At 27.4% G+C, this 14772-nt stretch overlaps 1 protein-coding gene across 1 annotated transcript in view; it reads left to right on the top strand.

Moving 5' to 3' along the window:
• The first annotated feature begins 2563 nt into the window (after positions 1 to 2563).
• LOC127290334 (growth/differentiation factor 8) overlaps positions 2564 to 14772 on the top strand; it is a 43842-nt gene continuing 31633 nt past the window's right edge. The window contains exon 1 of the mRNA XM_051318836.1: positions 2564 to 3047. Coding sequence (XP_051174793.1) covers positions 2681 to 3047 — 367 coding nt within the window. The 5' untranslated portion in view covers positions 2564 to 2680. The remainder of the gene's footprint in view (positions 3048 to 14772) is intronic.

Genomic DNA, 14772 nt, shown 5'->3' with positions numbered 1-14772 from the left:
TTTGCAAAGTATGAAAAGAACTGCAGACTACAACTGTATTTCTTTTATTCCTAAAAGTACAAGTAAAATTAGATACAGCACGAGCAGAACCATCTTTAGAAAAATTGAGTTTTAGAAAACCAAATCGTAACTCTGAATAATTCTTTTAACTGTACTAAAAATTCTGATAAATCTGGTTGCAGAATGAGGAAAATCGATTTGTAGTAAAATTATATTTTAGAAAACAATCCTAATACTTTTTTTCCATTCGGATCAAAATCACTTATTCGGAGTACAGATTTTGATGTAATTTTTGCAAAAAGGGTGAAACGAACGGCAGAGTACAACTGCAGTTCTTTTATTTCTAAAAGTACTGGTAATATTAGATACAGCACGAGCAAAATCATCTCTAGAAACAATAGGTTTTAGAAAACCAAATCGTAACCCTAAATAATTCTTTTTACTCTACTAAAAATACTGATAAAACTGGATACAGAATAAGTAGAATCAATCTGTAGTAAAATTATGTTTTAGAAAACAATCCCAATACATTTTCTCCATTTGGATAAAAATCACCGTTTCGGAGTCCAGATTTTGATGCAATTTTTGAAAGGGTGAAACGAATGGCAGAGTACAACTGCGCTTCTTTCAATTCTAAAAGTACTGGTAACATTAGATACAGAACAAGTAGAATCATCTTTAGAAAAATTGGGTTTTAGAAAACCAAATCGTAACCCTAAATAATTCTTTTTACTTTACTAAAAATACTGATAAAACTGGATACATAATAAGTAGAATCAATCTGTAGTAAAATTATGTTTTAGAAAACAATCCCATTTTGATAAAAATCACCGATTCGGAGTACAGTTTTTTGATGTAATTTTTGTAAAGTGTGAAAAGAGGGTACCATATGTATAATCTTCCTGAGTTGGGCGGTCTGTGCATTAGAAGCACTCGCCTCTCGGTGCGTCAGAAACAAACAGGAAAAGGGGTAAAATATTCGCCTGGCCATTTGGCCCTCGTAAAACACAGCTCCTTGACGTTTGGTACTATATGGTCATTCGCAAATGGGCTATATATTCGATATTGGTGTATACATGTATACGGGTGGTCTCTCTCTCTCTCTCTATCTCTCTTTTTCATTTACTCATTTCTTTCTTTTTTTTTACTCTCTTTCTCTTGTCAGTCCCTATACATGCGAATGCGTAAGATACAGAAGAGTGAAGAGAGGAGGAGGTCTCCTCCTCAACATACATATATGCGGTGAGGGACGCGCGCCTCCTGACTCAGTGCTTGACAGGCCAGCAAGCTCTTAGCATCTCTCTCGCTTACTGGTGGTGGGCAACATTGACTTACACACGCGCCCACGATTCGCACGTCGATCTCTTTAGTCCTCGCACTTCTCCTAAGAACGATTCGACCACCTGAAGCTCCTCCACATTGGCTCGTGTCATCATCAATTCATCTTTCTCTCTCTCTTTCTCACACACACAGAGCACTACAACTATATTAGGAAAACGAGATCAGCAAAAAAAAAAAAAAACAGTCCCGCCACCCCACAAATTCTCTTTAAAATATCCTTCATTCTTCATTTGATTTTAATTACAATGAGATGATTCAATAAATAATAAATTCATCTCACATAGTACAAAAAAAAAAAAAAAAATTGGGAAAGAGAGAGAGAGGGACAGACAAACAACCAAAGGCCAAAAAATGACTGACAGAAAGTTGACGGACTGGTGCACGCACTGGTCCGATCGCTATCATCATCTTATTTCAATTTTGATGTGATTTCTACCTTAATTTTTTTTTTAAAAAAAGAGACAATTTTTTTTTTTTTTTTCTTTTTCTCCAAAAGTGTCAATAACAACAATGTCCGGGAAGATGTGATTTTGCGTTTTCATCACGCTAATGAAGAATAATCGGGTGTCGTCGTGCCGGTATCTCAGTGTATCAAAAGGCGGGTGCGGAAATTTGTTGCATACAATAAGGTGTGTGGTGCAACGGAATAAGGAGAGGAAGCGGGAGAAAAGGAAGGCACGTAGAAAGTGGACCAAAAAAGGGAAGTTTGTGCCTGTGCAGTTATTATTATTATTGTGTGTGTGTATATATCGTATTATTTGAGAATAAGGACTCAATCAGGAAGAAGGTGGTACCACCTTTCAAATATCACTTTTCACTTTTCAAGAAGAAAAAGAAAAAAAAGAAGAAGAAAAAAAAAAAAAAAAACCCCCCCCCCCCCCTTACCCTCTCGAGAAAGAAAGACTGACACGACTGACTGACCTGTGGAGTAATAAAAAAAAAAATCTATATATATAACACAAAAATTCTCATAAAGAAAAAAAGACTGCCCTAATAGGAGACGGATTATTTTATAAATTAAAAGAAGGAAAATTTCTTCAAAAAAAAGAATACAAAACAAATGAAGAAGAAACAAAGTCAATTTTTTTGGGGGTAAAAATCAATGTTAGTTAATTGCAAAAATAGAATATTTTTTTGATCTAAGGGGAAGATTGTGCAATTTTTTTTTTTTATATAAATATATATATTTATATTTATATATATGTATATGTGAAGTGAAATAGAAAAAGAATGAATTGATATAAATAGTTAAAAAGGTGAAAAAAAATTTTTTTTTTTTCCAAAAAAAAAGGAGGAAAATCAAGTTCTCCGATAGTGGGAAGGATTTGAAAGGAGAAAAATGATCACGAGGGTGCTAATACTCTCGCTGATGGTCCTTCTCGGGGCCTTCGACGCTCCAAATATTGAGGGGAAATCTCCCAAAAAAATGGTTTATGCAAGTAGTGGATGTAATGCATGTCGTATGCATGAGGAGATTAGAGCATTGAGCCTTGAGGCAATAAAGGAGCAAATTTTAAATAAATTGGGCCTTAAACAAGCGCCAAATATGACGGGTAGAGCATTACCAAGAATTCCACCAATATCAAAATTGATGGACATGTATGGAGTGCAAGCTGATCAACCATTAGAGCCGGGAATTACCCATCATGAGGAGATTGACGAGTTTGCTGCTAAAACGGAAAGCGTCTTTGCCTTGGCACAACCTCGTAAGTTTACAAATTTAATTTTGGTAGAAACCGTCCTACCCCACAACCCTCTCTTTCTCGTTCCTTCTGTCTCTTTCTCTCTCTCTCTCTGAAGTTCACGGCTGATCTTTTACCACCAATGCCATTCTTTGATAACAATATTATTTTTTTTTGTTAAATCAGTTTAATTATTTTTCATGTGATGAGAAATTGTTTTGTTTCATGATTTTTTTTGTTTTGAAAAAAGGATATATTTTTTTTTTAAATTTTTGGTGGTATTAGAAAAATTTGGTTCATTTTGACATAGAAAATTCTGTGTTTTTTTTGTATAGACTTTTTATCGATGATAAAATTTAAAATTAAGAATAAATGATTGCCATTTTGGAATATCTTTACTGAACAAAATTTTTGGTACAGCAAGCTGCCCGAAAAGAAAAATTTCTATATTCATAATTAACTTCATACTTCATATTTACCTATAAGTTTTTATATGAGTGAAGTTAGTTGAATATAGACAATTTTTCGATGAGGATCAACTGCTGGAGTAAAATTTTCTCCTAGTGTTAATTTTTATTCTTAAATTGAGTATATTTTAAATGTTGAGATAAGAATATATTAATTAATAATTTTAATGGTTAAAATTTATTCTTAAAATTAGAATATATTAAAGTTTATTATTTTAAAGCAAAACGTTATATTACGTTGTAACGTTACAGTGATATTAATCTGTACTCTCTAGATCTGAATTAGTGAAAAGTGAGCTACTAATTTAAATTAGTAAAAATTTTCACTACTAAATCAGATAGTAATATTTTACTAAAAATTAGTGAAAATTCTTACTAATGTGAATTAGCAGCTCATTTTTCACTAATTCAAATTTAGAGAGTATAATATTCAAATAATTTTACACTTGTATTCATACATCGAAAGAAATATATTCTGAAATTTAGAATATATATATATACTTGGGAACGATTTTAGAATATTTTATAATTAAATTCAGTATATAATATTCTTAAAATTAAAAATATATTCTTCTCTCTAAATCTGAATAAGTAAAAATGTTTACTAATTTAAATTAGTGACTCACTTTTTGCTTCAGAATTAGTTAAATTTTACTAATAATTAGTAAAATTCTGAATTAGTAAAAATGTTTACTAATTTAAATTAGTGACTCACTTTTTGCTTCAGAATTAGTTAAATTTTACTAATAATTAGTAAAATTTTACTAATTCAGAATTAGTTAAATTTTACTAATTCAAAAGCAAAAAGTGAGTCACTAATTCAAATTAGTAAACATTTTTATTAATTCAGATTTAGAGAGTATATATTCTAATTTTAAGAATATTACACACTGAATTTAATTATAAAATATTCTAAAATAGGTGCCAAATATATATTCTAAATTTCAGAATATTTTTTTAAGCGTAGTAAATATTACAGTAATATCTCTGTAAGGTTAACATTTTTTAAATGCAGAAAAAAATTTACTCTAATTTTAAGAATATTTTTTTTGATTCTTTTTAAGAATAATGTCGTCTGCATTCTAGTTTGAATTTAATATTCTTAAAATAGAAGGTAATTTCATAAATTAAAAATAAAATAATGTACACTGATAATACTTTTGTTTACAAAAATAATTCAAGTATTTTTTAAATTAATTATTAATTTTAGTATAAATTTCGTTTTGTTAAATAATTTCAGTAATTTTAATATCCTCATTCAATAATACAATTATAATTCTAAATGGTAAATTTTTGTAACTTGAAATTAAATTATTAAATAAGACAAAAAAAACCTCAATTATTGAGTAAAATAAATTATTTAGTTAGATAAATATTTATAAATTAGATATTAAATTATTTTACAATTAATGATATTGTTTAATTAAATTTTTTTATTTTAATTAATCAATTAAAAATTAAAAATTACATTTTTAAATTAATTTCAAGAAATTTGTATTTTATATATATGTAAATTAATAAAAGTAAAAACAGTATTTGTATTTTCTTATAAATATTTTTTTGCATTTTTCATGATATTTTGAAATATTGCCAAAATTGTTATTTTTGTTTATATACATAACAGAAATATGTCTTTGCAAACAAAAAGAAAGTATAATATGATTATAATGAATGAAAATGAGCAATAAAAAAAAATCTCATTAACTACTGATAAAACAATCATAATCTATAATAAATTAATCGCTACAAAAAAAGTTTATTATATGCATTCTCATTTTTTTAAATTGTTTTCCTTTATAGTAATATATATATATAGAGGCTAATTTATAAAATTACCTCTGAATCATATTCAGGTTCATCTAAATTATAACAATTTTTTAAAAATTAAATAAAAATAAATAATTAAGATATTATATATTAGGGTCAGTTGGGGTAAATGGGGTTTTGGAGCTTAATTTATTGTTTTAAAATTAAGTTCAACGTCAATATTTTAACCTCAGATCACCTGCAAGAGGTTTTGTAAGCTTGTATCTTGACAATTGGCAGCAAGATAAAAAAAGTTATCGCTCAATACATAAAAACTTGAAAATCAAAGTCAAACTGTTTCAGTATTTTGTCGAGCATTTCAAAGAAAACAGACTTAAAAATCATACCAAATTTTTTTCTTATTCCTTATGACTACCATAACAGAAATTTACTTGAATTTTTGATTTTTGTCAATTTGGTTAATAATGACAAGCTGTCCCAATTTACCCTGAGTTTTTAAATTTTTGGGGTAAATTGGGACAGCTTGTCATTATTAACCAAATTGACAAAAATCAAAAATTCAAGTAAATTTCTGTTATGGTAGTCATAAGGAATAAGAAAAAAATTTGGTATGATTTTTAAGTCTGTTTTCTTTGAAATGCTCGACAAAATACTGAAATGAAAAAAAAAATAAAAAAAATTTCAATTGGTTCAACTATTATATATCTACTACAATTTTTTTTTTCAAGTTTTTGCATCCCTTAATACAGTAATATACTTAAGGAAACTTTTTTCTTAAAAATTTCATAGAAACTATTCTGTCTCCATTTACCCCAAATTTTATGAAATTTACTAAATTTTGGGGTAAATGGGGACAGTCAGTTTCATGCGTTTAAAGCTTATCTAAATTTTTTTCTGCTACATAAAATTAATCCTGGGAACGTAAATAACAACTTAAAAAAAAATAAACCCGCAAGTATTACCTTTTAAAGGAAGAAACTTACGTAATTTGTGAAAAATAGCGATTTTGTCCCCATTTACCTCAGCTGACCCTATATAGGTATTATATTATTTAACTATTATTAATTTTTTTATTATTATTATTATTTAATTAATTTAGATGACTTCAAAATTTTTTTTTCAATTATTATTATTACTTTTATTATATAATTATTATTAAAATTAATATTATATTAATTAATACGTTAACCAATCGAAACAAATTTTATTTTCAATTGTTTCTAATTATTTGAATTCTACCATATATGTATAATTTAAATATAAATTTTCTTTTTATTTAATTATTAAAAATTATTAAATAATTAAAATTTTGTTTATAAACATCAGCAATATTGTTTAAATAATTGATTTCAATTTAAACATTTATATATATATATATATATTCATTAAACGTTACAATATTTTAACATTGAGTTTTCAAGAATTTGCACATTATAACAAAAAAAAGAAAAACTTTCTATATATTAAATGTCTAGTATTTTGAAAATGTAGAGACAAACGCACGTGGGGTCATGCAACGACTTCACTTTGATAATTTTTATTATAAAAGATCGCATCACTAGACAGGGGTTAATTTGATAGATTTGTGACTCAATAAAATCGTCATCGATCATTAATATAGAAAAATATATGTCTCCCGTTAAAACCGTAGAATTTTCTCATTCATATATGTATTTTACATTTACAAAGAAATTCCTTTGTATGAGAAGAGATTTTTAATATAAGTGACTTTTATTTTTGATTTTATGGTATAAAACAGATAAGATTTTTTTTTTGAGTTTCAACTGATAATAAATTTTTAATTATTTATTATTATTATTATTATTATTAATAATAATAATAATAATATTATTATTATTATTTTTATATATTTATAGCTTTACTTATTTATTCAGTATTGTATTTTTAATTTAACTGTATGTAAAAAATGATTAATTGCATTCTGATAATCATCAGACTCATCAGAATGATCATGAAAAATATTAATGTAGCTTATATTTAACATTAATTTTTATGATTATTTATATTTATAGTTATATATTAGTTTCTCTCATTTTAATATGACTTTCTCTTTTGCATATACTGCATTAAAAGAAGTTCCTTTACAACGTGAGGAGACACAGTTTCACGTAATAATTAGAGCAAGAGAGACAGAAAATTTTTTTGTCTCTTTTAACTCTAATACGTTATTGTATTATGCAATTATGTAATTTTATTTTGACTTACACATCGACTTTAAACTTTTATAATAACTTATAGTGACTTTCATTTTCACTTTCATTTTTACTGAAATTAAATTAAAAAATTGATTCAAAATTTTCTTTGATACAAAGAAAATTTATTTGTTTCAAACAAATTATCTTTGATTTAAAAAAAAATTATCTTTGTTTCAAAGAAATTTTTTATTTAATTCAAATAAAATGTTTCTTTGACCCTATATCAATGTTAGATTTTTTTTTATTTTAAGCACTAATTTCCTTCATTGAAAGAAATTTTCTTTGAAACTAAGAAGCTTTTTTTGTATCAAAGAAAATTTTATTTTGAATGAAATGAGCCAAAAGTTTTGAACGTTCAGATGAACGAAATTTTTTTTTTGCAACTTCTTTACGTACGAATTTTATTACAAAATATAGTTTTAAATATCTAAAAAAAATTATTAATTTAATAATTGTTTAATTTACTGTTATATTTTACATTGCTATCATAATTTTTAATAATTTATAGATTGAAAGAAATATTTCGTTAATTTGAACGTTCAAAACTTTTTGCTAATTGAATGAAAGAAAACAATATCACAGAAAAAATCTAGTCTCATTTTTGTTGCAAATCAAAATGAGTCAATGTTAAACGACATAGACAGTGGCGCCACCAACCTGGTTAATTTTTGTTGCACATCAAAATGAGCCGCCTACACGGCTCATTCTGAGTTCAGATTTTTTCTATGTAGTCAAAGAAATTGGTTTCTTTAAATAAAAAAAAAAACCTTTTCTCTGGATGATACCAATTAAAAGTTACACCTACCCCTAATAACACAAGATATCTTGGGATATATTGATAATATCCCGCAGATATCCTAGGGATGTCCTATGGATATCAAAAGGATCTCTTAAGGATATCCAAAAAATCGGCGGTTTGGATATTCTTTGGATATCCCATGGATATCCACAGGATATCTTCTGGATATCTCTATAGACTTTCATAAATGTCCTCCAGATATCCCATAGATATCGTCAGGATATCCCACAGATATCATCAGGATATCCCACAGATATCATCAGGATATCCCACAGATATCGTCAGGATATCCCATAGATATCGTCAAGATATCCCACAGATATCGTCAGGATATCCCACAGATATTTTCAGGATATTCTCAGTATATCTTCTGGATGTCAAGAAGATATTCTCAGGATACTGTTTTTAAAGTCATTATGAGACTACGAGTGTGAATATTCTGTGAATTAAATTTTATATATAAATAAAATAAAATGCAACTTGTTTTTCGAGAAAGTTGTTTAATTTGAAAAATTATTAACTAATTTTTTTCTCATTCGTGATTCATTCCTTTATTCATATGCTTAATATTGTCAGAAAATAAATTGGCTTTAAACAATATAAATTCTTCCCCGCAAATAACGAATAACTATTAATATTAATTCTTTCAAATCTTCATTTAAAATAAATTAGAAGCTCATAAGATTTTTGTTTTTATTATATTATTATTCATTATATTAGCTTAACAATTTTAACCTTTAAAAATATATGTTGAGATATTAAATATCCCCTGAATATCCTAAGAATATCCCACGGACATCCTGAGGATATCCCATGGATATCCTGCGATATAATGTCCAATAGATATTTTGTGGATGTCTTAGGGATATCCTGTGGATATCCTGTTGATGTCACACAAACCGGCGGTTTGGATATCCTAGGGATATCTCAAGATATCCTGGGGACCATTCTAGGACATCGACCATTGATATGGATATCCTATGGATATCCTAGGGATATCCTTTTGTTATGAGGGACTGAGCATTATATAATTAATGAAAATTTCAGCCGTATCACTACACAAACATAACTTCTTTAAAAGAAAGGCGCCTCATTATTTATAAAAAAAGTACCTGTTTATTTAAAATAAAAAAAGTAAATTTCCTCTTAATATGAGTCCCTCTTTTTTTTGTAAACAAATCTAAATAAATTGAAAGCAACACACGTGATCCTTTTAAATTAAGAGAAAAATTTTCTTGCTAATATTGTATATATAGAGCATCAAAATAAAAAAAAAATCCTCTCAAACGAAAAATATTTCTCCCCCCCCCCAACACCCAGAGAAATGTTTTATTTGAACCAAATATAATATATAAGAGTTAAATAAATGTATATTTATCTCACAGTCTACTAGCCTATTTATTTGGCGTAAATAAATTATTTTTATTTAAATCAAATAAAAATTTATTTAAATCAAATAAAAACTTATTTGAATCAAACAAAAATTTATTTGAATCAAATAAAAATTTATTCGAATCAAATAAATATATATTAGACTCTGAGACTTCTCTGGGTGCAGTATAAATAAGTATAAAAGAAAAATGTGACATTTAAAAGGTATTTTATACACAGTGTGAGACTCGTGTTTGAAAAATGAAAAAAAAAAAGAAAGAAGATCCAGAATGTCACATTGTGTGAATTGACGGTCATATATATATGAGGATAAAAGAAAAAAAAATCGACGCACCCCCCCCCCAAATTCTCGGCGACGAAAAATCAAACCAAAGAGAACACATTTATGACGATGTGTAATTAAAACAGCCGATAATAACCTAGTATCAATTTAGTTAAAGGGTTATCGCCACTAAATGACCTATCCACATTCTCTAGACACCAGTTCAGTCAGTGCAATATAAGGGGGATCCTTGGAATCTGTTGGGAGTACGAATATATTTTTCTTTTCTCCTTTTTTTGAATTCATTCCCTTGTCATTCTCTTTGTCTTTTAGCTTGGATTGCGACCCCCCCCCCCTCTCGCCACCAATCTCTCTCTCTCTCTCTCTCTCTCTCTTATTCTATTTCTTTCTCATTCTCTTCATCTCTTCTTTATAGCTCACCATCTCTCTCTTACTCGTATCTATCTCTTCTTCGGAGAAGCGATCGCCAGTTTTTTGCTTCTTGTCCTCGAGAGATTGATCTCGGTCGACCGGTCGATGCCGATATATAACATACAAAAAGATTTATGTATATGCATCCATGTGTGTATAAAATATATATATATATATTTATATATATGTATATGTATATGAAAGTATGATGACAAAGACTAAAAATTTCACGCACATATGGTTGACCGTCAGCCTAAATTCGTAACGAAGGTCACGGCCGCCGTTTGCCGGAGCCTAGGTCAGTCCCATCGCTCATTATCGTGTTAAACTACTTGGTTTGTGGATGGCAAAATCGTAGCTAGAAGTAGGACCATCTTGTATAAACGCACGCTCCAACGATATTATCCTCATTTTTTTTCTCTCTTTTTTTATTTTTTTTGCTTTGCTTTGCTTTCTCTCACCAATCTCCCCTCGGGGGCTATAGGGCTTTTGCATCAACCTGCGCAAAAAATTGATCCTCCAACGATAACGTGAAGGCCAAGGGATTTTTTTTCTTCAAAAGATATATATATATATATGCATTGTTGGAAATTATTTAATATTATATTATCAGTTTTTTTAAAAATTTATTTGTATACTCAAAATAAGTATAGATTTAATAATTGTTTCATTAACTTTTCAAATATTTGCAATTATAGGAAAATAAAAAGAAAAAATATATTTTTTTCAATAAGCGTGAATATTTCTCAAGTGGATGAATGAAATTTTTCAAAAATTAATAAGTTTTAATGTTAAATAATTAATAATAATAATAATAATAATAATAATAATGAAAATACGTAATTAGTAATAATTAATTAATAATAATTAATCATAATTAATTTATAACAATTAATATTAATTAATAATAATATTAATAATTTAATTTAATTAAACTAATAACTTAAATATAAATTGATTTTTTCGATATTATTGGAAGATTGATAAATCAAACACTTGCAACTTTTTGGCGTCTTGGTTTTACACCAGCATCAGATCATTTTATTTAACAAAATAATTAACAAATTAAAATCTTACAAAAATAAAGAATAGAATTTATAATTGAAAATAATTTTAATATATAAATAGGCCTGCTAAGGTAACGTTTACTGTCATGGTAATGGTTGCTATGGAAACGATTACTATGGAAACGGTTGATATGGTAACAGTTGCCATGGAAACGGTTGCTATGAAAGTGGTTGCTATGGTAACGATTTCTACGGAAGCGGTTGCTATGGAAACGGTCGCTATGGTAACGATTTCTATGGAAACCAAAGTCAAACTATAAGGCTTTCTGGTTGCTATGGAAACGGTTGCTATAGAAACTGTTGCTATAAAAACGGTTGTTATGGTAACGGTAACTATGAAAACGGTTGCTATGGTAACGATTTCTATGGAAACGGTTGCTATAGAATCCAAAGCAACCAAACCTTTCGGGCCTGAGCCTCGAAATCCTAAAAATAAGAGTTACTTCGATACCAAATTTTTATGTAACAATTTATATTTGTGACGTGCCCTGAAGAAAGGGACCTTAGAAGCGAACGAATTATAGGTTATGTTTACGGATAATTTTACCTTGATTAAAAGTTTCTTTTTACTTTTGTAAAATTAAAATCAGTTTTTATTGAATATTTTGAATCTAATGAAGACTTAAAATATCAATTATTTATATTGAGATATTTCTCTTTGTGTAATTTCAATTTAAAATTTCAAAACATAACCTATATTTTTTTTGTTTGTCTCTAAGGTCCCTTTCTTCAGAGCGCAAAAAGTAAGTTATTAATTTAAATTAGTTAAAACTTTTTAATTATGCACCCAAAAAAAAAAAAAAAAATGTATTTGGTTCAAATAAACGGTTACTTGGCTATTATCAAATAAATATTTATTTGAATCAAATAATTTTTTATTCACAGAAAATTAAAAGGCATTAAAATAAGCTGCAACGTTTATTATTTTAATTCAATTTTGCTTATTTTAATCCATTTTGGTATTAAAATAAGCAAAATTGGATTAAAATAATAAGCGTTGCAGCTTATTTTAATAACTTATAACTTTCTGTGTTTCTATTAAATATAATTTTGATCTGAATCAATAATTTCCTTACTTAAAATAAATACATTTTAATTGAATCAAATAATTATTATTTGATACAAATAAATATTATTCAATTGATAATAGGTTATTTGAATATGAATATTTTGCGAAAAAATTTTGAAAATTTCAATTGTTTCAAAAAAAAAAAAAACGAAATAAATTCATTTTTTTATAAAGTACATCAAAAAGAAAATGAAAACAGTTTTTTTCATCAAAAAAAAAAAAAAATAATAAAAAATAATTCAATTTTCAAATCCTCACTCCAATGTTTAAAAAAAAAAACATGGTATAAAGTACCGCAAATTATGCCGCTATTAGTGACCCTCTTTGCGAACCTTTTGAAGGCCGACGACGCTGAGTGGCGGACAGAGTAAAACTACTTTGTAGAATGTTTTCTTATTAAGTGCTTCTTATCGTTACAAGAGTACTAAATTTCACGTGTATCATTTAAGTTACGAGGTGTAGAAAAAAGAATCATCTTCCATTTCAAAATGTTTGCATATTTATATACATACACCTGGATATAATTATATAGTATATTTCGTAACGAGTGTGAATATTTGCAGATTTTTGAAAAAGTGTTTTTTTTGGGACGAGCTGTAGGCGAAGCGAAGCTTTGCCTACAGCTTGTACCAAAAAAAACACTTTTTCAAAAATCTGCAAATATTAACACAAGTTACGAACGATACTTTTCATGACAAGGTGCAAAAAAACGCACTTTTTAGCACGGCGTGCTAAAAAAGTGCCTCTTTTTTGCACCGCGTTATGAAAAATATAATTAAAAATTTTTTTTTTCAATAATTCCACATATGAAATTATTGATTTATTATTAGAAAATTATTTGTAAAATTGTGGGGGGTATTTAAAAAAAATGCTCTTACTGGAAATTTTTATTACCAAAATTTAAAAAAAAAAAATTTCGTTAAATTTTTTTTCATTTTTTTTTTTAAATCGAAGCATTATGGGAGATTATTTGTAGAGGGAAAGAAGAAAATTTGAATAAAATTTTTGTGGCTTATACGTATACGTACAGTCTGAGGTTTTAGAACTATCTCTGTCTCTCTCTCTCTCTCTCTGTTTTAATTTTCTCAAACTTCTCTTCTATATCTTTCAAACCCAACCCTCTCTTTGTTGACTAAAATATTATTCGTGATCGTCGATATGCGTGCGTGTAAAGGCGAAAATGCAAGACCACAGTATAACCTGTAATTACGTGGGAAGATATAAGTTAATTTGGCGATCGTTAAGATGCAGAGCCGGCGCTATAACAACGGCGCTTCGGCCCTGCGTTACGTGCGAATTCATGTTATTATGACCTCTTACTCCTTTTTTCTCATCCCTTTCTCTCTCTCTTTCTGTCCCTTATACACTCTTCTTTTCCTTCCTCCCAATATATTTCCCCCCTCCCCCTCCCTCACCTTTATTTTTGATATCGCTTTATCTTTTTTTTTATCCATTCCCCTCTTTATCTATTTTCTTCCTTAAATTCCTTTACATCTTTTCTATTTATTTGATTTAACTCTTTTCTATTATTATATTTATATTTATTAATATATTTATTTTTGAAATTTAGTTTTTCTTCAATTTCTCTTCTTTTTATTATTCTTCATTTATATACAGTATATTTTTTTCAAAACCCAAATTTTCTTCAATATTTATTTTTCTTCTTTTTCTTTTTCTACTTCTTCATATTCTTCATTTATAGATATGACGCGGCTTTGAAGGAAGGGACCTTAGAAGCAAAAAATTATAGATTATGTTCTAAAATTTTTAAGTGAAAATACACAAAGAGGATCAATACGAATTATTGATTTTAAAGTCTTCATTACATCCAAAACATTCAATAAAAACTGATTTTAATTTTACATAAATAAAAAGAAAAATCCAGGTAAATCTATTATAAACATAACCTATAATTCGTTCGCTTCTAAGGTCCCTTTCTTCAGAGCGCATCACAGATACTCAGCTTATTTATTTTACATAATTTATAAACTAAAAAAAAAAATTATTTGATTCAAATAAATTGGTTACTTGAATATTATCAAATATATATTTACTTGAATCAAATAATTATCATTTGAATTAAATAAACTGTATTTGGACTAATAATTTCTGTATTTGAAGTAAATATATCATTTAATTGACTCAAATAATAATTATTTGATACAAATAAATCTTTCTTTGATAATAGTAAAGTAACGGATTATTTGAATTAAATAAATTTTTTTTTCAGTGTAATTTTTGTTATTTATTAATTTATTTTCAATGTTTGTCTTACTTT

This window comes from Leptopilina boulardi, unplaced genomic scaffold, assembly GCF_019393585.1.
Source record: "Leptopilina boulardi isolate dan_hultmark-lab unplaced genomic scaffold, ZJU_Lbou_2.1 LbouV2_59, whole genome shotgun sequence".
In the NCBI taxonomy this organism is placed as follows: domain Eukaryota; kingdom Metazoa; phylum Arthropoda; class Insecta; order Hymenoptera; family Figitidae; genus Leptopilina; species Leptopilina boulardi.
Note: the sequence above shows the minus strand (reverse complement) of the source record. Positions and strands in the feature narration are given on the sequence as shown.